Genomic DNA, 22,964 nt, shown 5'->3' on the forward strand with positions numbered 1-22,964 from the left:
AAAAGAATCACTGTGGTGTCCTTTTATTGGGAAGATTAAAATTGGCCATGCAGCCTTCAGAGTCTTATTGAAGATAAAACTTCTCAGACTCCAGGTGGCTGGTGAAGCCATTTTTCCTCTGTGCTGTCTATTGCAGGGAACTCGTTCATATTCATAGAATGGTTGTGGGTTTTTAGACTTCGTACAGAACACTTGTGCAGCATCTATTTGAAGTTGTCTCAATTGACACCATCCACTCCTCATATCTCACTGCATTGGCAGACATTTTCAGTCCTTTTTGAGGTAGCTTATTTTTCTCCTTGAGTTTGTCAGTTTGACACAGTCTATCATTTCGTCACTCTCCCCACCCATGAAATAAGCAATGGATTGTTAGAATAGGGTACAATCCATCGCTGCATTCCTTTTGGTTTGCTAAAGAAATTGCAGTTTTTACATTGATGAATAGCCTTAATTGGTTACAATAGACTGATCGTGCTGAGCTAATATCTTTAAATGTCTTGTCTTATACAATTAATATTCCCGTGTCACACGTACATTTAAACCGTTGGAAGAAAGCCTTGTGTTCTTGACTCCTGTCAGACTTAACAGATGATTTTGTCAAGTCACTCCTTTTTGTCCTGGTTGATTGATAGCTAAATTTTGGTTTTCTATCTTATGTAAAAAGTGTTAACTATGCCTTTCAGCTTGTAGGCAAGGTTATTTAAGACATTCTAATAGTTTACAGAGGAATTACACTGCCTGTTTACTGGAGGGGTCACAAACTGTGCCCCTTTTCATCAGGGACACAAATCACAGGGCCCAATGAGCTAATGAAGGCAGTATTTATGAGTCCTTGTACTTGCTGGATGATATACCAAGTTCAAGGTGTCCCTGGCCCTGACTGCTGAGGACTCTGACTCCCACTTGTGGATGTGCCTGTGCTCATGGACTATGTAATAAGTAGATATATTTAGAATGAATATGGTTGGATCCTAAAACTCTTAAGAATGAGAATAAAAACTAGAAGGCTAGGTTGTCACAGTACTAATCTTCAGCTACAGCTTTCAAAGCTCTCTCTGTAATAAGGCAGATCCTGCTCACCTCTGCTACCGCCTCGCTTACAGCTTGTCACACATACGGTAATTATAATTTCATAGCATGGGAAGTGGATCCTAGTCATTTCTCAGAAGAGTCTCACTTCCCTTGGCTTGAGCAATTGTTGAAAAATCCCACAATTTACAATGGCAAAGTGACCAAGAAGTTATAAAAAGATTTTTGCATTAGAGCAACCATGAATATGTTTTCACAGTAGACTTACCTTGAACCATGAGTCCTCCAATTTTTATTTTTATTTTTTGACAGAATCCTAAAGCTCAGGGAAGTGACAGATTCTTATAGTGAGTAGTCAGCCAGTCACTTTCACCTCCTGGAATGGGGATTCACTTAAGACACCATGTCCCTTCTGACTCTGGTGGGACCCCTGATTTTGGCTTGTGGTGTCTGTTGACACTGAGTCTGTTTTTTTCCATCCTCTCAACCAGGGCTTTCTTCTTTTTGCTCTGTTATGTGGGAAGAGGCTTCCAGAATTCTTTATGTACTTCACTCATCATCCAGGACACTGGATCATAAATGTTCCTGGAATTTGGGGCAAGGCTATCCATCATATTTACCATTGCTGTTGGTCTATAATGCATGCCAAATCAGCACAATATAGACACAGGAGAGGTTGTGTCATATTAGTTATTTAAAGCATGAACTCTAGGGCCAGATTTAAATGGATTGAAATTCTGCCACTGCTATGTATTAGCTATGTGAATGTGGGCAAGTGACCACATTCTATTGCCTCAATTTCCTCCCCTATAAGATGGAGAAAATGGTATCCAGCTCTCTTGAGAGAATTATATAAGCTAGTATAAAGTGTTCAGGGAAGTGCCCAACACAAAATCTGCATTGTATGAAGCTTATCAATATAAAATATTATTTTCCCCCAATCCTTCCCTGCTTTCCTCCTCGCCATCTCTCCTCCTTACCCCACTGGTGCAGTCAGCTGCTGCCTTCTGCATACATCCTCCATCCCACCAACTTCTTGGTTTTTCTTGTACTGCATCCAGCAATTGTGAGCATCATGTTCTGCTAAATATTTTTACCAGAACCAAGATAAGCTGCTGTCCCTGCTGGCTTGAGGCCATCTGGAGATCCACAATGATCTAGCTCTCTCTTGGATCTTAAGGCAATATTTCAGCACCTCTTTCCATGAAAGCAGTTGCTTTTGCCTGTTGTGGAAGGAGAAGAGGGCTTTGATGTAGCCCGTATGTGCTGGGTTAGAAAATGGAACCAGTGGAAAGAACCTCACTCCTAACACTATTCTTTAGGATGAGCTCCAACCAAACCTTCCTTGTCCTAGTTCCCACTTGTCTTATCAATAATATTGTTAAACTAAACATGTTGTTGGATCTAAATGATAAGAAATCACCACTGTGATTTTTTGACGCATGGCCCCTGGCTGCATAATGGAACACATGGTGGAGACTGCTGTCAATCAAATGCTTGAAGCTCAAGAACTGAATTGGAATGTTGACAGACTAGTTGATTGATCAGAAATTTATTTTTCAGATGTCTCTCTAAAAAAATAACTTGCCCTATTTGGTTTGGCTCAGTAGTTGGAGCATTAGCCCCTGGACTAAAGGGTCCCAGGTTTGATTCCTGGTCAAGGGCACATATGTCAGTTGCAGGCTCGATTTCTCTCTCACATAGATGTTTCTTTCTCTCTGTCTCACCCTCTCTCTTCCACTCTGTCTAAAAATCAATGAAAAAAAAAAATCCTCATGTAAGGATTAACAACAACAAAATTAATAAAAAACATGATTTGATGACCACAAGACATTATTCCAGTACCTATATACAGTACCTATATACAATACATATATATATGGTTATCAGTTACCTACTGTCATAAAAGTGCATCTATTAATATGCATAATAATTAACGTCTCTGTGGTATAAAGTAATACCATTTGTTTACTCACTAGTTGGGGTCAGATCACCTTGTTCAGGTCCTCTCCTGTGTCTAGGCTCAGTTGCTCTTGACTGACCCTGTATAGTCTCCATAAAGTGACTGACAATTCTGTTCAACATGTTTGTCCCCCTTCTCTTGGGACAAGCAGTCTAACTTGGGTGCGCCCTTCTCACAGGAATGTCAGAGGACATGACCAAGTAAGTGCAAAGACGAATGTGCCTTTCAAACTCTTGCATGCATTATGGTTGCTAACATCCATTGGTCCTGTGCATGCCACATAGGGGCAGACATTACCAGGTTTCATGGCAATGGGCATGGATATGAGGAGAGGTGAAGAATGAGGTCATATATAAATATATAAATATACAAATATATAAATATATAAATATATAAATATATACCACTGTTATCTAAGTTTGCTCAGTGCTTCTTACTATATCAGCAATACATGTTTCTCATTTTTTATCTTAATGTGGTAGCACTCCTGGAGGAAAAATTTAAAGGGCTAGAACTGTTTGTCTGACTAAATGAAATCATCATGTGTTATGTTTGCTGCTGGGGTCATGTGCATAGGTATTGCTAATGATGATGGCTGTGTTTTTAATTGATCCCTTAGAGCCTGAGTTTAAGAAGAGGGGGGTGCCTGTAGGAAAGCATGATACCTTATGAACTGTTCTTTTTTGTTGCTTTTAGAAGTCATTGCTCCCATTAAGGAAAAGAAAGCTATTATCCCAATTAAAATGATTTTGCTTCAGAGACGATGCCATCAGGATAATGAACAGAATGACTAAATAATTTTGTTTCCTATAAAGAAAACAAAATAATGCAAAAAGAGTGATGAAAAGTGCTCTTCCAGCCACTTCAAAGATAGCCTCCTGCAGCCCCTGCCATCTGCCCTCACCCGCAGCCCAAACAGTGACCAGTGCTGTCATCACCAGTGGGATGTGTGCATAGATGGCGCCTCGACTTGTGAAAGTGGTGTTGGGTGGATTACTGCACTGGCTGATACCTTAATGGACCCTCAGCCTGGCCAAAATTTGTAAGACTTAATGAGGCTCAATCCTTGTTAAGCCCCTTAGGCTGGATGGCACCTGGCCCAGAAACTAACTTTCTTTCTTTCTTTTTCTTTCTTTCTTTCTTTCTTTCTTTCTTTCTTTCTTTCTTTCTTTCTTTCTTTCTTTCTTTCTTTCTCTCTTTCTTTCTTTTTTCCTTTCTTTTTTTTTTTTTTACATTTTTTAATAATAAGTACACTTTAAAGCTTAAGGAAATATGGTAGAATATGTCAGCAATCATGAAGAACCTGGAGCAGCCATATTCATGGAAAGACTTTGGGCCCAGCTAAAATCACTCCGTACCCTGAACTCGACCTTGGCTGGTATGCCTTACATCACTGAAGTGAAGAAGTTCATACTGCTATTCTTAACAGGATTTTTCTGAACATCTGTCTAGATGTTAAATGGTCAAGATATTTGTTAAATCTCATCAGCACAGCCTAGACTTCGGTGTTAACTTTTCTTTCTGTAAGTCAAGATTACACTGAGTGCTCAGATACACAGAGCTAATTCTACCTAAAATTGGGGGCCAAAAGACTGACATTGCAGGGAAGGTTCAGCAAAGAAAGGAAGCTTTCATCTTGCAGGACAAATATGACTGATTAGTAGTAGGTACCTAGAGCACTGCACTGAGAAGGATTATGAAATAACATTTGAGCTCATCCTAAAAATTGCTGTGATTTATTAATCATGTCTGATGCAGGCAGAGAAAGGAGATGTTGTAACATATTTGCCTTTCCTGCCCCAGTCTACAGCTTCCTTCCTTCCTTCCTTCCTTCCTTCCTTCCTTCCTTCCTTCCTTCCTTCCTTCCTTCCTTCCTTCCTTTCTTCCTCTCTCTCTCTCTCTCTCTCTCTCTCTCTCTCTCTCTCTCTCTCTCTCTCTCTTTCTTTCTTTCCTTTTGTCAGAAATTAAGAGAGAGGAAGAGCAAGATGGAGGCTGCCTTCTGCACGCCTCCTGGGAATAAAGCCTGCAACCCTGGCATGTGCTTCGACCGGAAATCAAACAGTGACCTCTTGGTTCAGAGGTCAATGCTCAACCACTAAGCCATGCCGGCTGGGCCCAGTCCACAGTTTCTGATCTTGTCCCTTATAGGCAACTCTTTACTTTAATTATTTCCTATTAATGTACCTAATTTCTTCCCACCTTCAACCCATGATATATTTTATTGTTTTCAGAGATGAAGGGAGAAGGTGAGAGAGATAAGAACATTAATGATGAAAGAGAATCATTGATTGGCTGCCTCCTGCCTGCCCCACACTGGGGACCAAGCCCACAACCCAAGCATATGCCCTGACCTGGAATCAAACTGTGACCTCCTAGTCATAGGTCAATGCTCAACCACTGAGACACGTCTGCCAGGCCATTTTTTTTTTTTTTCTGAATAGCATCCCCTTTATGTATTTGGGGAATGACTTATTATATGAATTTTGGTGTAAGAAGCTAAACTGACCAGACCACTTGTTCTCACAAAACATTTTCTTCCCAACACTTGCTGCCTTCACCCCTGCAACTAGATGATGGCTCATGATACAGAGTTTAGGTCTGTGTTTCACCCAGATTATAATCAGGTTCATTTACCTAAGACATGGAGTCAAGAGCTAATGACACAAAGACACAGGGTATCCTAGCATTTCTAAGTTTCATCCCTTCTTTGAACTAAACAGGACAGTTTTTTCTGTTTAAACTTCACAGAGTTAGTTTCTCATGCTTACAACTAAGAACTTGAGTGATGCCATAGGTTTTCTAGAGCAATGGTCCCCTACTACTGTGCCGAGGAATCCCTGGGCTTCGTATTAAAATGCAGATTCTGAATGAAATGCAAGTCTGGGATGCGGCTTGGGGTTGCATTTGTAACAAGCTCCAGAAAATGGCACTGATGCTGGCCTGTGGTCCACATTTGAAGTAGAAAGGATAGAGGGAAGGAATGACAGTCTAAAAGAAGCCAGAATTGGTAGGGGGGAAAAAAGAATAACAACAAAAATGCATGTTCTTGTGAAATTAGGGCAGACCAGATCCTGTAACTAATAAACCTTAAAATATGCAAAGGCTCCAATTCAATAGAATTGTACTCTTTTTTTTTTTTCTTTCTTTCTTTTTTTTTTTAATCCTCACCTGAGGATAGTTTTTCATTGATTTTTTATAGAGAAAGGAAGGAGAGAGAGAAAGATTGATATGAGAAACATCAATTGGTTATCTCTTGTATTTGCCCTGACTGGGGATCAAACCCTCAACCTAGGTATGTGCCCTGACTAGGAATTGAACCCACAACCTTGTGGTGAATGGGACAACACTCCAACCAACTGAGCTATCTGGCCATGGCAGAATTGGACTCTTATGTAACAACTAGAAGCCTGATGCATGAAGATTCATGCAAGAATAGGCCTTCCATCCCCTGGGTGCTGGCACTGCCTTCATTCCATCCCAATTGCCTTTCCACCTTTGCTCTGGCCAGAGCTGGCTTACGCCTCTCATCTTGTTGCATCAATTTACATATTCCTTCTTTATTGGATGTGGGTGCCATCATCTTTGTCATGGAGTTACAGTCAATTTGCATATTCCAAATTTATTAGATAGGATACTGAGCGAGTGAAAGGAAACTGGGAAGCTCAGCTCCATGTGTTCAGGAGGCCAGGTTGATTGGGAGATGGGGGTCTGCCATCTTCAGTTCATGGCTTCTCAGGTCACCTTAAGTGTCAGATTTGTAATCCATGGAGATAGGAATGGAAAAGAACATCAATTATTTTCAACTTTTTATTATAAAATAAAGAACAGATAAAGAAATCCACACACAATAAATATGTACTTTATTAAATTAATATGTGCTCTTACAATGATTACTAAGGTCAAGAAATATAATTGTGCTGCCTCCCTAGATATTCCTCTGGGTGCCTCTTGCCTCCCTTCAAAATAACCTCTATCACCTAGCCGGCATGACTCAGTGATTGAGTGTTGACCTATAAACCAGAAGATCATGGATCAATTCCTGGTCAGGGCACATTCCCAGGTTTCAGGCTCGATTTCCATTGGGGGCATGCAGGAGGCAGATGATCAATGATCCTCTCTCTCATCATTGATGTTTCTCTCTCTCTCTCTCTCTCTCTCTCTCTCTCTCTCTCTCTCTCTCTCTTTCTCTTTCTTCCTTGCTGAAGTAAATAAAAACATATTAAAACAAAAACAAAATAACCACTATCCTGACATTTAGGGTGTTTACTTTCTTATTTTTCTTTATGGTTTTATCACCCTAATATGCATCTTTAGATGATATAGTTTAGTTTCGGGGGACACATCTTTTAGTCTCAATCTAGTACATTTATTTTCCCCCATCCCTTTGTTTGGCTTATAATCCATCTGTTGCAGAACTCAGACTGTACTATAAGTTTTCTATAGTTGCATTTTGCTGGTAAAATGTGTGTGGTGCAGTTTCAGATTGTTATGTCCTTTGTATTTCTGTAAATCCCCAAGGGGATCCAGAGCCTCTACCAGTTTTAGGTTTGGTTCCTTTGGCAACCTGGGGATGTGCTATTTCATCATAAGGTTCTGGCTGTCTTTTTTTTTTATTTTATGTTTTCAATAACTGATGTCTATTGCCTAAATTTTTAAGTTCCTTAAGTTTTCAAAAACGATGACATTCTATAACTTTGCTTTCATTTGTTAAGCAGAATAAGTTTATTAACAGACACTTTTCTCATTATGAAGAATTTGAGTTTACATAGGAAAGGCAAGATATATGCTTGATTTTTTTTCAAGATAAATTAATTGGTTCTTTGTTATCTTCCAAAAGTGACCGATTTCTTTTTCCTTTTTTAAGTCATTATATATTAATGAATTTAAGAATATTTAAAGTTTTTATCTCATTGGAACTTTTAATCTTTGTGAAGTTTAAATTGCCTAGTCTTTGGCCAAGTAGAATCCTCAAGAGTTATTCTTGCATGACTTCAGTCTTTGATGGTCCTTTAACAAGACATTTCAGGCTTATTTACATATTTCCAGCTTCAAAGAACCTAGAACCAGAGATTTTCCCAAGAAGCCCTTGTGTTTTAGTGGAAAACTATATTTCAAGATGTTCAGTGCTACTGACTTAGCTATCCTGTTCCGTGTCTTTTCATTGGACACACTGAAAAATTATATGTGTGTCTTCAATGTCAAATTCCGTGTATTCATATTGACATTTCTACTTTAGATTTAGAATAATAGAGTTTTCCTTAACTTCTGTCTTTTTTCTTCCACATCAGCAAGGGTTAGTGTGGACAAAGGAGATGAGAAACTCTCATAACTGATCACTTGCTTTAGTCCACTTTTAGTTTTAGAATAACAATATCCCTATTACCACTATTATTAAATTACATAAAGAAGTTAGAATTGTTTTGTATTATATATCCTATTTTCTATCTTGTCTCATTTTTACATTGTTGTACTACGATGTCTTCATTGCCAGATTATACAACCATTTTATATTATTCTCCCTCCCACTTAATCATATATTTAGGTCTATAAATAAATATATATCTAATGTTCATTGCCAGTTCTTATGCTGTTATTTTTCTAGTTATTTTGGTTGTTAAACCTTGTTCTCTAACAGATTCTCCAAAACAGTTTTTGGGAATACTTTCTGAGTTCTTGCATGTTGATCAAATTTTGTCTGTGTCTCTGTCCTTGAAAGTCAGTTTTGCTGGTTATAAAATTACTAGAGGCATGATGCATGAAGATTCATGCAAGAATGGGCCTTCCTGTTCTAGTCAGTTTGGCTCAGTGAATAGTGTCGGTCTGCGAACTGAAGGGACCCAGGTTCTATTCCGGCCAACAGCATATGCCCAGGCTGCAGGCATGATCCCCAGTAGGGGGAGTGCAGGAAGCAGCCAATTAATGATTATTTGCCTAATTCACAATTCACACCCCCCCCCCCTGCCTTTTTCTTTAAAGTCTAGTTATTTTGGTTGTGTTGTGGGTCAGTCTTCTCAGGTACATGATATGTTTTTTTCAAAATGTAGTGTGTGTATATTATGTACATTTTATATAGACATAATATAAGTTATATAAATATATAACATGCTTAATATTTATATATTATGTTTTTAAAGAATATCTGCATGAGATGATTTTTAGTATACATTCTGTTTTCTTCCTTTGATTTTCTGCTTCAGAAATTCATATATTGAATTTTCTTTGCCTATTTTCAAAATCTATCACATTTTTTCAAATCCTTTTTATCTCTTTTATTAAAAAACTAGAGGCCCGGTACACACAATTCATGCATGAGGGGAGTCCCCTCAGCCCAGCCTGCACACTCTCCAATCCAGGATCCCTTAGGGGATGTCCAATTTAGGCCCTATCCCTGCAGGAAAGGCAGTTAGGGGTGATCAGGCAAGCATGAGAGGGAAGTAAGGGGCAATCAGGCCAGCAGGAGAGGATAGATAGGGGGTTGGCCTGCTGGCCTGATATCCCCCTAACTGCTCTCTCCTGCTGGCCTGATAGTCCCCTAACTGTTCCCCCCCTTGCTGGCCTGATTGCCCCCTAACTGCTTCGCCCTGCCAGCCTGATTGCCCCTAACCACCTCTGTCTCAGCACCTGCCACCATGGCTTTGTCCAGAAGGACATCTGGAAGATGTCAGGTCTAATTAGCATATTACCCATTTATTAGTATAGTCTAGAAGCCCAGTGCATGACATTTGTGCAAAGGTGGGGTCCTTAAGTCTGGTGAGAGATCAGGGCTAATCGGGGACTTCTGGCAGCATGCCAGCTACCAGCTGCTGGCCAGGGCTTGCTGCCAGCTACCAGCTGCTGGCCAGGGCTTGCTGGATGGGAGGGGAGAGACTTCGGGAGGTTGGCTGTCTGTGAGAAACAACCAGGGGAAGTAGGCTGGCCATGGGATGTTGGCTGCGGGAGTGCACTGACCATTAGGGGTCAGCTCCTGCATTGAGTGCCTGCCCCCTAATGGTCAGTACACATCATAGTGACTGGTCATTCTGGTTGTTCCAGTCTTTCTGGCATTCTGGTGTGTATGTGTGTGTACACACACACACACACACACACACACACACACACACACTAAAGGCCCAGTGCATGATATTCGTGCACTGGAGGGGGATGTCCTTCAGCCTGGCCTGCACTCTCTTGCAGTACAGGACCCCTTGCTCCTTACCGCTCACTTTCTTGCTGCTCCTTACCACTTAGCTTGCAACTTTTTAGAGCTGCCACAGAGGCGGAAGAGGCTCTTACCACTGCTGCTGCACTTCCCAGCTGTGAGCCCAGATTCTGGCTGAGCAGCACACTCCCCACTGTGGGAGCGCAGGGGGAAGTTCCTGCATGGAGTATCTGCCCTCTAGAGATCAGTGTGCATCATAGCAACCAGTCATTCTGGTTGTTCCTCCCTAATGATTACTTAGGCTTTTATTATATAGACTAGGGGCCTGGTGCATGAAATCCATGCACAGGGGTGGGGGTGTTCTTCAGCCCAGCCTGCACCCTCTCCAATCTAGGACCTCTTGAAGGATGTCCTAAATGGGCAGTAGGACATCCCTCTCACAATCTAGGACTGCTGGCTCCCAACTGCTCGTCTGACTGTCTTCCTGATTGTCCGTTACCACTTCTGCCTGCCAGCCTGATCACCCCCTAACCACTCACCTGCCAGCCTGATTGATGCCTAACTGCTCCCCTACCAGTCTGTATGCCCTTAACTGCCCTCCCCTGAAGGCTTGATTTTCCCCAACTGCCCTCCTATGCTGGCCATCTTGTGGTGGCCATCTTATGTCCACATTGGGGCAGGATCTTTGACCGCATGGGGGCAGCCATCTTGTGTGTTGGAGTGATGGTCAATCTGCATATTACTCATTTATTAGATAGGAAAGAGGCCTGGTGCATGGGGTGGGGCAGGGGCTGGCTGATCTGCTCTGAAGGGTGTTTTGGATTTGGGTGGGGGTTCCCTTGGGGCGTGGGGTGGCCTGGGTGAGGGGCCTGTGGTAGTTTGCAGGCAGGCCACCAGTGACCCAAGCAGAGGCCCTGGTATCTGGGACTTATTTGTCTTCTATAATTGAAACTTTGTAGCATGGAACAGATCCAAGCCTTTTGCTCACTTGGTGGCAGCAGCCATTTTTGTTGGGATTTATTTACCTTCTATAATTAAAACTTTGCAGCCTGGAGTGGAGGCTTAGGCTAGCCAGGGCTGCAGAAGCTTGGCTTTCTCCATCATCAGGGGCAACCCTAGCCTCCTGCTCTCTCCAGCTCCATGGTTGCTGTCATTTGTGTTGGGATTTACGTATCTTCTACCATTTAAACTTTGCAGCCTTGAGTAGAGACCTAGGCTAGAAAGGGCAGAAGGAAAGCTTGGCTTCCTCCATTGCCAGGGAAACCCAAGCCTCCCTCTTGCTCTTTGTGGCCACAGCCATCTTGGTTGGGTTTATTTGCATACCTGCTCCTGATTGGCTGGTGGGTGTGACTTTGTGGGTGTGACAGAGGTATTGTCAAATTGCATAACACTTCTTTATTATATAGGATTTCTTTATTTTAATTTTTTCTTTTCTCTTAAAGCATTGTCTGTTGTGTTTACTAATTCATGTTTAGTCTTATTTTTCAAATGATTTTTCTTTATATTCATAATCCTTGACTTTCATGACTTCATTCTGCAATATTTTTCTTTCTGATTTATGTTGTTCTCTCATATCTTATATCATTGTCTTAGTGTGTTTTAATATACTTTAAATAGTAGATTGCAGTTTTAATTTGTTTTACAGGCATATCTTTCTGGCATGTTTTCAATGTGTATAGGGATGATATATTTCATATTCTCATTTTTCTTATAGTAACTTTATGAGTTTGACCTTGATAACTTTATGTGGTTCATTTTTATGTGGAATCCATCTTTCCTTAAGGTTTAGAAAAAGGCTTGATGCATGTAGCTCTTCTAGTTTTACAGAGCTCTGTCATCTGTTATTTTTGTGTGGTATTAAAAAATGTGGTGGCTTGATGGGTTAGATAGCCTGGCTCTGCTCATTTCCCCTACTTTATCTAGACCTTTCCTTTCTTTTATTGATATTGTCACTATCAAGTTCAATTTTGATTACACTCCCAATAGTTTCTCCTGCATGTGGGGCTTTGTCCTGGAAGACAGCCATGGCAGGTCAGTTTCAAGTGGCCATTGCTCTATCCCCTTCAGACCTTCTTAACCATGGGCTCTGCCACTTTATAATTGCAGGCAAATTAGCTAGCTTTTCTAAGTTCCATCTTCCTCTTTAAAAAAAAAATTTTTTTTAATTGATTTCAGAGAGGAAAGAAAAGATAGATAGAGACATCAATGATGAAAGAGAATCACTGATCCACTGCCTCTTGCACACCCCCTACTGAGGATTGAGCCCACAACTGGGGCATGTGCCCTGACTGGGAATTTAATCATAACCTCCTGTTTCATAGGTCAACCTTTGAGCCACACTGGCTGAGCCCATATTCTTTAATTGAAAACTGATATAAGAATAATCTGTATCTCATAGTGCTGATGTGGGGACTAAATGGTATAATACGCAAAAATCTTAGTTGAATATCTGGCATTATATATACCTGGGACATATGAACTCATTAATAACTTACATTATTCCTGTGCAGTAGTTTTCCACAGATTGCCAAATGAATAGTTAATTAATGTTAACTTTCTATAAGCTTTACTATATTTTATATGGTAAAATGTCAAATCCAATTGGGAGGTAAACCAAACTAAGTTATACATACACACATACATAATTTATGGTAATTAGTGCAAAAGGAACTGAAATTTGTTTAAAGTTCTTCTTCTGAGCAATAATAAGTGTATATGTATCACCTTATCTAAAAAGTTGCCTGACCGCTCCTGCAGAGGTATATTTGTCTGGGAAACATACACATTGTTAATCATCTCCTTTTGTGTTTACTTACATTTGGATGTTTTCTCCCTGTGTACATTTAGACAATTGCAGTTTCCCCCCTCTTCGTTTATTGTTGACAGTATTACAGATGTCCCCCATTTTGTCCTCCTTTGCCCCCCTCCACCCAGCCAACCCAGGCTGGAGATCATTTTTCAGGTTCAGTGTAATTTCATTTTTATGCAATTGCCCTGCTTCCGGTTTTAACAATGTAGGCATGATGTGTAATTATGCTAGAAATGTGGGTCTTTATTCTTATCTTGAAAAATAATTATAAGTATTTCTTTCTGGAACTATATCACCATAGCACCTGGGCAGAGTCATTTTGAGATTGTTAGGTGTTTTATGGATCCCCCTCCATCAAATACAAACAATGCATCTAGAAAAGGCAGGAGACTGCAAAGTGGTTAGATCCAGGGTGGATTGTAGGCCCAACTCTTCATCTAAAGTTCTGCCCACTTGCTTTTGACGCCTAGATCTCTTCTTTTTCTAAAGAGCCCAAGTCCTTGAACTTCATCACCATTTAAAACATCCTGGAGACCTTTGGGCCAATGAAGGATGAGAGCAGACCCTTGATGGGAGAGGGCTTATCATGTATTGAGCTATCGGCCATATGTTCAACTTTTAAGTTGACATATAATATAGTTAATTCAGAATCAGCCACCTGTCATCTCCGTTTTGCTTTGTATGATAAGTACTGGGAAGATTGAGAAGTTTAAAAATGGTGGGGAGAGGGTGTGTGTGAAAAAGGTGAAGGGGCTCAATACAAATTGCTAGTTATAAAATTAATCCCAGGGATGTCAGGTACCATATAGGGAATAATGTCATAACTATGATGGGTGCTAGACTTATTGTGGTCATCACTTCATAGGGATATCTAATCACTGTACATCTGAAACTAATTTAATATCAAAAGTCAACCATAATTAAAAAAAAACAAAACAAAATACCAGCACCACAGAATTGGCACATTTTTTTAATGAATAATGGGAGCTGGGCATAGTCTAGAAAAACTGTGTATTACTGGGCAGTAGTTTAATCTATTCTGTCATATGAGTAATAGACTCATAAATAGACCATTTTCCCCCCTAATTGCGTGTGTTTTTGTGCTCATTGTAGCTTCGGAAAGCTGTGATGGATCACATATCTGATTCTTTCCTGGAAACCAACGTCCCTTTGCTGGTTCTCATCGAGGCTGCAAAGAGCGGGAATGAGAAGGAAGTGAAGGAATATGCCCAGGTTTTCCGTGAACATGCCAACAAGCTGGTGGAGGTAAGTCAAGAGAGGCCTGAAGGCTGGGATTCCATCACAGGTTTATTTTCTTCATGTGGCTCCTGGAACTTCAATAGGCAGCCATTCTATGGTTTTCCTGGAGTAATAAGGTCGTGGAACCTTTCTTTTCTGTACTTTCCAAGGACTCCATCCTTTCAAAGGAAGCAGGTTATCAGTCAGCTCTCCTCCCAGTATCTCACACACTAAGTATGACATGGAACGTGTCTCAATATTGCTGAACAATAGACGAAGGCTGAAACAGAAGTACAAGGGACATCCCAAAGTCCTGAATTTGAGGGGTAGATACTGCCAGTTGGAAGTTTAAACCTTTCCCTCTTCTTCGTCCTCATCCCCATCTCCACTGCACACTCCTAACCTCGATTAGCTGTGCACACTATGCATGTGTGGAGGAAAAAAATCCTCCCTCCCCCAAAGAGATGTTCAGAGTCTTGCTGGAGGATCTTGGGGCAATAGAAGGAGTGTCAGTACGGGGCCAGAAGTATAGAATATGTTGGAGAAATCTTTGGGAGTTACTTTATAAATGGGAAATTGTGCTGTGTGTTATTGAAAAAATGTTGATTTCTCCCCCCTGCCCCCCAAGGGAAACAAAATAAAAATGAAATGACAGCCATGCTGTCTAAATCTAGGAGCTGAAAATCAACAGCTTGGCAAAGGTTAGATTTAGTGATGTGCAGCGACGTGGAAAATGACAGATGTTAAACGGGAAATGTGTGTGCTAGAGCAGAAGATTGCAGGAGGGTGAGGACCCTGGCACATTTAGGAAATGGTTGTCAGGGGCGGGTCCAAATGTTTGCAGGCTGAGAGCACTCATCAAGCACCACCACCACCACCATCACCACCACCATCACCACCATCAGCACCACCACCATCACCACTGCAATTTTCTCAGGTGTGTCCTCACTTTAATTCAACAAAAAATTACTGAAAATATCAGACAAGTTGAATGCAAGTTCATAGTAAAAATCGTTTCCCTCTTAGGATGGCAAAATTAAATTCAGGGTAAGTTCATCAGATGTGAAATCTTCTCCATGTTTCTTGGAGTGAGTGACAGGTTGTGCTCCTATTTAATTGTGCCCTGTGTACCTGCTGAGTTTGGTTAGGTCAGCACGGCCCTTGCCTGGGGCTGAAGACAGCAGGCAGCAGGATGTTCAGCATCCACCCCAGAGGGAAGTAATGAATGTGTAAGATGGGCATTATTTATTTTGTAAATATTTAGAGAAAATCATTGATATAGCAATCTGAGCCTGGGCATATATTGGAGGAAAGGTTTAAAAATTGCAGACCTTATTTTATTTTTACTAAATGTATGACTAAAAGTTCTATTTTGAGGGTGGTGAGTTTTAGTAAGTTGCATTCTAGGAATTTGTTATTTTCATTTCATTTTCTAATTTTTTTTTACATAAAATTGTGACTCTCTTCTTATTTTTTTAATGTGCAAGAATTTGTATTACTGTTCTTCCACCATCACCATGCATTCCTCCTATTGCGATCAGTGCCTTTTTTTTTTTATTAATTAGGTTTGCAAGAGGTATATCATTTTAATAATCCTTTCTGGAAATACAGCTTTCAGTTTTATAGACTTTCTTTATTTACTATTTTAGTTATGCTCTTGTCTTTATATTTTCTTTGTCTGCTTTCTTCTGACACAATTTTTAGCCCTTTAAAATTTTTAGTAATATATGCATTTAAGGCTATAATTTTCCCCCTTAGCTATGCTTATGTCTGGTTATTTTCTACTGCCTAGCCCACTCAGGCTGTCTTCATCTGTGCACAGTTTCCCTGAAATTATCTATTGAGTTCATTTTTTAAAAGGCTTTCTAGTCAAATTAAAAAAAAAAGATTTCTGTTCTCTGGTAAGAATCATTATCAGGTCATCTCCTTTAAAAGTGTAATAATTATAGTTATTTTAAAAATCCAAGTCAAATACTCCACTATTTCGGTCAGTTTTGTTTTCTGTTTAGTGATTATCCCAGAGAGGGCACCTCCCCCCACTTGGCTTGGGTTTTGAGATTGCTGATGCATCAACAACCACCAAGAGCATATGAACGGGTATATTACTCACATGCCCAGACTTTCTGGGGTGAGCAGAGCAGGACCCAAGCATGTCCACAGTGGCTTCAGCAAAGACAAGAATAAGTGGCTTAGATTTTTATCATGTAAGGGGTTGGGTCTGGGGTCAAAATGTCGATGCAGGGGGCTGGAATTTGAATGGTGTGACTTTCAAAAAAAAAATGGGCTGCTTTAATTAGCTTGCCCAGGTATGGAGCAAGATGAAAAGGGGAAATAGTGGGGCTTAGATGCTGTCAGCAAACATTCAAGGAGTAAGACTGCTCATTGCAATTCACCCATGACATTAGACTGATGACATTTGAACGGGGTACACCAGGTTTTATTGAGTTGGATTTGAACTTGTGTCAGTAAGCTATTAGGGAGCTCCATGAGGCTTTCAAACTGGAGACAGACTTTATTATGGTGTCTGTTTTTATTATTTGATTTTTACCTGAATTATTTTTTTTTTATATGCCAGGTAATATTTGGTTGAAGGGCAAACATCTATATGAGAAAACATAGAAGGTGTATGTTAGTCTATTTGGCTGCTATAGCAAAATACCGGGTGGTTTATAAACAACACACATTTATTTCCCATGACTCTGGAGGCCAGGAAGTCCAAGATCAAGGCTCCAGTGTGGGGAAGGCCCTCTTCCGGATTCACAACAGGTGCCTTCTTGCTGTGTCCTCACAGAGTGGAAGAGAGTGGGGAGGGATTTCTGTTATGTGCTTTTGTAAGAACATTAATCCCACTCATAAGAGCTCTACCTTCATGACTAAGAACCTTCCAAAGCCTCACCTCCTACTATCATCACATCCTGCATTAAGAATTCAACATATGAATTTTGGGGGGGCCACAGCATTCAGACTGTAGCAGTCTGGATAATGTGTTTTCCTCCAGAGAGAATTCAGCCTGTCCTCAGAAGGGCAGCAGAGAGGATGACCGTCTCAATCCATCAAGGATTGAAGTGAATGGACTCTGGGTTGTGGTCTTACTAAGGTATAATCTGTCTTCCTTTTACCCTGGCCTACAGAATAGTCTTCCAGGGGTGGCAACACAGGACAGCTGTGTTATTTAGTATCCCACCTCCCTTGTGAAGCATTTACTCCAATTTCTATCTGTGCAACATCACGAGAAGGCTGTAAACTTTGCTTTTTTATGCTTCCAATTTGCTTTCTGCCCTCTGTGATACACAACTTAATAGACAAAGGTCTTGCGGAAACTGGTGATAGATAAAGTGCCAGTCTTAGAATCTGCCTCCTCTGTGGGACTTTAGCTGTGAGTCTTAGCTTCCTGGGCTGGCCTGGATGCCAGTTTTTGTCTCCCAGGCCTCAGGGGATTGCTGCAGACTCTCCAGAGTTATCTTCCTCTCCGTTCTGCTGGGCATCTCAGGTTCCCTGTCAACACCAAGAGTGAGTGAATCTCTGGGAGAAAAAGGAAATGCAGAAAGCTGAGCTCCCTCAATGATCACCTGCTTTTGATCTTGTCTAAGTTTTGACCTCTGTGGCCATTGTCCCATGCTTTTAAGCAAACTTTTTATTTTGCATTTCTAGTTCTCAGCAGGAAGGCAGTTGTTATTGGTCTCTCCATGGCTAGAAGTGGAAGCTCCTGAGATCTGGTTTAGTAAGTTTGTGGGGCGTTTTTGTTTGCTGTGAATATTTTTAGGCAGAAGTCTCTTCATTAAGTTGAAATATAGAGTTTCCATAGCTCAAATAAACGCACATAACAACAAAAGTTGTTCTGAATGAATTGAAATGATCACCCCTCTATCTGTCTACTTTCTGCAATTCCTCTCACCAAACATAGACTCACAACCCTTTCAGAGCATTTGATCCCTGTTTGGCAACCTTTGATAGATCTCTAAGTTGCCATTGATATAAATCATACCAAATTACATGTATAGAATTTTTGAATGGAGAATGCATGAATACATGAAATTTTTAACCCATGAATCGACGGTGATAGTTTTATACCATCTATATTTCTTGATTATTGAGTTTATTATAATATATTGTTTGCCATCTATTATGTTTTTTTCCTTCTGTCTAACCACCATCTTCCCCCGGTTTGGTATTTGCTGTTCACAGAGAGTGATGTGATGAAGTGAATGGAAGGTGTCTCAGCCTATTACACAATGTTCTTTTTAAAATATATATATTTATTGATTATTGATTATTGATTCAGAGAAGAAGGCAGAGGGAGAGAGATAGAAACATCAATGATGAGAGAGAATCATCAATTGGCTACCTCCTGCACACCCCCTACTGGGTATCGAGCCAGCAACCCAAGCATGTGCCCTGATTGGAAATCACACTGTAATCTCCTGGTTCATAGGTCGATGCTCAACCATTGAGCCACACAAGCCAGGTCAATGTTGTGGTTATTCAGAAGTCCTCTACGAGGATAGCTTTAGTGCAAATAAAATATTAGTAAAATGTGAATGGGAAAAATAATGGAACTTTTTAAAATTGTTTTCACAAGTGAAATGTTGAGGGTTCCCTCACCCCTGCAGTGTTGTAACATTTAATAAAGACTAAGTTAATTTGCACCAGGGTTTGTTGATTAAGAGAATTTAACAGTCAACTATAGTCCTCTGTAATATGGAATATTAGCTGCTATAGGAAGCATCACCAATAGAACTGAATTTTCGAGAGAGAGAGAGAGAGAGAGAGAGAGAGAGAGAGAGAGAGAGAGAGGTCAATGAGAGAGTAGAACTGAAAATTGTAAAGAGGATATTTTTATTAATAGCAGAAAGGAATGGAGAGGGAGAGAGATATGGAAACATCAACGATGAGAGAGAGGGATATTGATTAACTGACTCCTGAATGCCCCATACCCCCAGGTATCAAGTCCAAAACATGGCCATGTGCTCTGATCCACAATCAGACGGTGACCTCCCAGTTCATAGTTGATGTTCATCCACTGAGCCACACCATTGGCATAGTAGAACTGACTTTTTAAAAATTTACTAAAATTTTCTCATCTCTGAAATTCATCTATCTCACCCCCTTGGAGGTTAGCTAAGTGCTGTGGGGCGGAACCCACTTGGAGGGTTCACTGAGCTGATCAGAGGACACCTGTTGTACCTCATTTCCAAGCCTTTTGGAGAAATGGAGTGCAGATTATGGCAACTCAGTACCAAAATCACATGGTCTGGGTGGGGTGGAGTGGAAGTAAATTGGGAACAAAATATGCACTGCAGCAAAGAAAATAAAAGCTCCTCTTTGAAATGAGATGTAAAACTGATACAGCTATTTCAGTGGCTCCAGGCTCGTTCTATTCCTTCCATTGCCTTGCTGCTCAGTCAGCCTGCCTGCTCTTCTTCTTTCTCCCCCATCTCCACTAGACCCACAGCAGAGCCAGCTACCTACTCTTGTCTGGGAATGGCAGTGTCGTCCAACAGGCCTGTCATCTGCTCGGTCCTCCTTCAGTCCTCTGCACAGCACAGCCAGAGTGAACATTTGAAAATGCAAATCAGATCATGTAATTTCCCTGCCTGAGGCCATTTGGAGACTTCCCATGGTGCTCAGGTCCAGGACCCCCTTTCCAAAGAAGCCTGCGAGACTCTGATCTGGCTCCCCCATCCACCTCCAGGCTCACCTCTCTGTCCTCTCCCACTTCCTCCTGACTGACATCAGCCACATAGGCCATCTTTCATGTTTTGAATGTGCTTATGCTGTCCCTTTCCTGATAGACACCCATCTACTCCCTTCCTCTCATTTCTAATCATTGTGCAGCTTTCAGCTCACACAGCTTGTCCTCACGTAGGGTCACTTCTCTGAGTTTTTCACTCTCATGGAACCTATTTCCTTCTGATTTGCACACACCCAGCTCTAGGACTATACTCTCCTTCTCCTGCTAGATCAGCAGTTCCTTTAAGAGAGGGTCCATGTATAATTGATTCCTAATTGCACCCCAACATATAGCTGATGTTCCTTAAACAGATGTTCTCTAGGCCCTAGAGAGTGAATAAAATAATATATGCATCCAGGGAGATGGCCAACCTTTAGACCCCTAAAGTATTACGTTTTAAGAGAAAGGTTTCAGGACTTCATACAGGTGCCTCCAGGGTCAGCAAAGAAGCATTGTGCTTATTGATGTTCCTGATACACGACCAGGGAGGGATTTCAGATCTGAAAAGAACCAAAGGGGGAACTCCCACTGCCACTGAGGAGAAAGGCCTTGGTGTGTGGAGATTCCTGAGAAGCTGAAGGAACTCTGTCAGAGTGTGCCTGTGGCAGTGCCCCTAACTCGTCTGTCTCTCAAGTCCTTCCCTTGGACACAGAGGGTCTGAGAGAGAGAGAGAGAGGGCTGCTTCTAGCTGACAAAGTGAAGTCTATGGTTAACACCTTAACAGTGATGAGTCAGACTAGGGAGTCTTGACTCTCCGCTTCATCCTCTTGGTATATTATAGTTACTCCTAATAGCATCACCCCTTGAAGGGTAGGAAGCTGTGTCTGTTAGGCTTGAAGGTTAGGGGCACACTCTAATACTCAGAATCGCCAATGCAGTCATCAGGAAAGCACAGACTGCCTTGGGTTCGGCCTTGAATAATCTGCTTTTCTCAAGTAACCCCTCCACTGGCACAGACGATTCATTCAGCAGCACATATTTACCAAGTGGCTATCGTGTGTTCACCGTGACTGGCAATGCAGTCATGACAACATATGCTGATCTCCCTGCTCTCCTGGGGCATGCGTTCTGTTGGGGAAGGTTGAGAAAGACTGAGGTAAACGTGTAATGTGTAAGGTGGAACGTTGTATGCAGAGCAAAAGAAAGCAGAGTGGGGCTGGGAGGGGGAAGGCGGAAGGGGATGGGTGGTCAGAAAAGACTTGTCTCCTAAAATGACTGTTGAGCAGGATGTACGGGGATGGACAAACATTCCAGACCATGGGGCTCTCAAGGCCAGCAGTGTGCTTGGCCCAGAAAGAAGCTCACTACAGACTGATTCATATGCCTTTCAGCATAACAATTATTGCTTGTCTCATTTTTGATTCTTATAAGTATATTTCCAGTAGGACATGATCTCACTTATCTAGGGGAAATAGGGAACAACATAGACTGATGAACAAGAACATACCCAGAGATAAGGAGCCATGGGTCAGACTGTTGGACCTCAAAGCGAGGGTGGGGATAAAAGGGAGAGATCAACCAAAGGACTTGTGTGCATACATACGAGCCTAACCAGTGGTCAAGGACAATAGGTGGGTGGGGCATGAGTGTGCAGGCGGGGGGAGGGAGGGAGGGGATTGGAATGGGGGGTTGAGGACAAATCAATAAAGAAATTAATTTAAAAAAGAACAGAGAACAAAGTGACTGCAGCTGAGAGTGAGTGAGTGAGAACATTCCCGAAATGAGAATGAGGGCTGGGTGTAAAGATTTCATACTCCACTCCGATATTTGAATCCATGGAAGGCTTTGATCAAGGGTGAGGCAAGATCCAACTGGCATTTTGAAAGAGCCACTCTGCTGCTATGTGGCAAATGTATGTAGACGGACAGAAGTAGAGGGCAGAACAGATGAAAGGTGTGCCAACAGTCCAGCGAGGAATTAGTACTATGACTGGAGTCCACAGGCTGACGCTCTATACCCTGAGCCAAGCCGGCTAAGGGGGCATTCCATCATTTTTGTAGAAGAAGGGTTACTTAAACACAAGCCCTGTGACACAGCCACAGTCAGCGTGGCTCCTAAGTGACTAAGGGGCAGGAGCTTATACAGCGTGGAGATGTTGGATAAAGCGATGACCGTGTTCAGAGGGGGACAGAGTGGGACAGTGTGACATTTCATCATGATACTCAGCAGGGCCCACAATTCAAAAACGAATGAAATGGAAATAAACATTTGATATTCATTGTCTATGTCATATTTAGAACCCTGGGTAACTGAAACTGGGAAAACCAGAAACTGCTGATAAATGAGGAGCACCGTCCTAAATATGAGTTTTACTGTTTTATCATCCATGTAGGGAGTGACTGTTTTCTGTATGTATATGTCTGTTTTCTCCTGTGGTTTGTATTTTCTGCAACTGTTAAAAGGTGTGTATATTTTGGTCCTGCTAACTCAAACACTTTGCGGTGTAGCATAATGTTACATTATTAAGGTCAGACTCCTTCACAAAAAAATGAAAAATTGGTCCCATTCAATATGATGTGGTTTGTGTAAGAGCAAGGAGTTTTTAATTGTCCGGGAAAATAACTCTTCCATGCTCATGTGTTCAATCTTTGTTAGCTGCAAGGGCTTTTTATATCACAGAGCCCCCTGGCCAGCCTAAAGGCATAGTTTGAAAGGGGTGGTATGTTAGGACATTGCTCTCTTGAAATAAAAACAAGTTTTCAGATTAGCTTGACTCCATTAGCTTTAGAAAGGGGTGGAGTTCAACTTCACAGGGCCCCGTGGCCTGCCTGTGGCTCAGTGAATGTGTATTTTCCAGACTAACCTTAACAACAGCACTGGGCCCCCGGGGCCTGCTGACGGGGATGTCTTCAGCAGTGTGAGGGTCTGCCCCTATGGTGTGAGAATGAACAAACCACTGTACTCCTTAGACCCTCAGATTTTCATCTGGCAGGTCATCGTTTAGGTCCTGTTTTATCCTCCACTTTCTATGTTCTAAGGACCGTTCCTGATTCCAGATTCTAGGAAATTGGAAGACAAAATACCTTGTTTTAGAATGCATTTGGGGACTAGAAGA

General features: G+C 41.4%; 1 protein-coding gene across 5 annotated transcripts in view; it reads left to right on the top strand.

Annotated features, from left to right (window-relative positions):
* Nucleotides 1-22,964, top strand: part of CTNNA2 (catenin alpha 2) — a 1,074,738-nt gene that overhangs the window by 836,774 nt on the left and 215,000 nt on the right. For all 5 annotated transcript variants that reach the window (XM_045580946.1, XM_036435853.2, XM_045580945.1 and 2 more), the window contains one exon: nucleotides 14,053-14,205. In XM_045580946.1, the coding sequence (XP_045436902.1) occupies nucleotides 14,053-14,205 (153 nt within the window). The remainder of the gene's footprint in view (nucleotides 1-14,052; nucleotides 14,206-22,964) is intronic.

This window comes from Pipistrellus kuhlii, unplaced genomic scaffold (assembly GCF_014108245.1).
Source record: "Pipistrellus kuhlii isolate mPipKuh1 unplaced genomic scaffold, mPipKuh1.p scaffold_m20_p_13, whole genome shotgun sequence".
Classification (NCBI taxonomy): Eukaryota; Metazoa; Chordata; class Mammalia; order Chiroptera; family Vespertilionidae; genus Pipistrellus; species Pipistrellus kuhlii.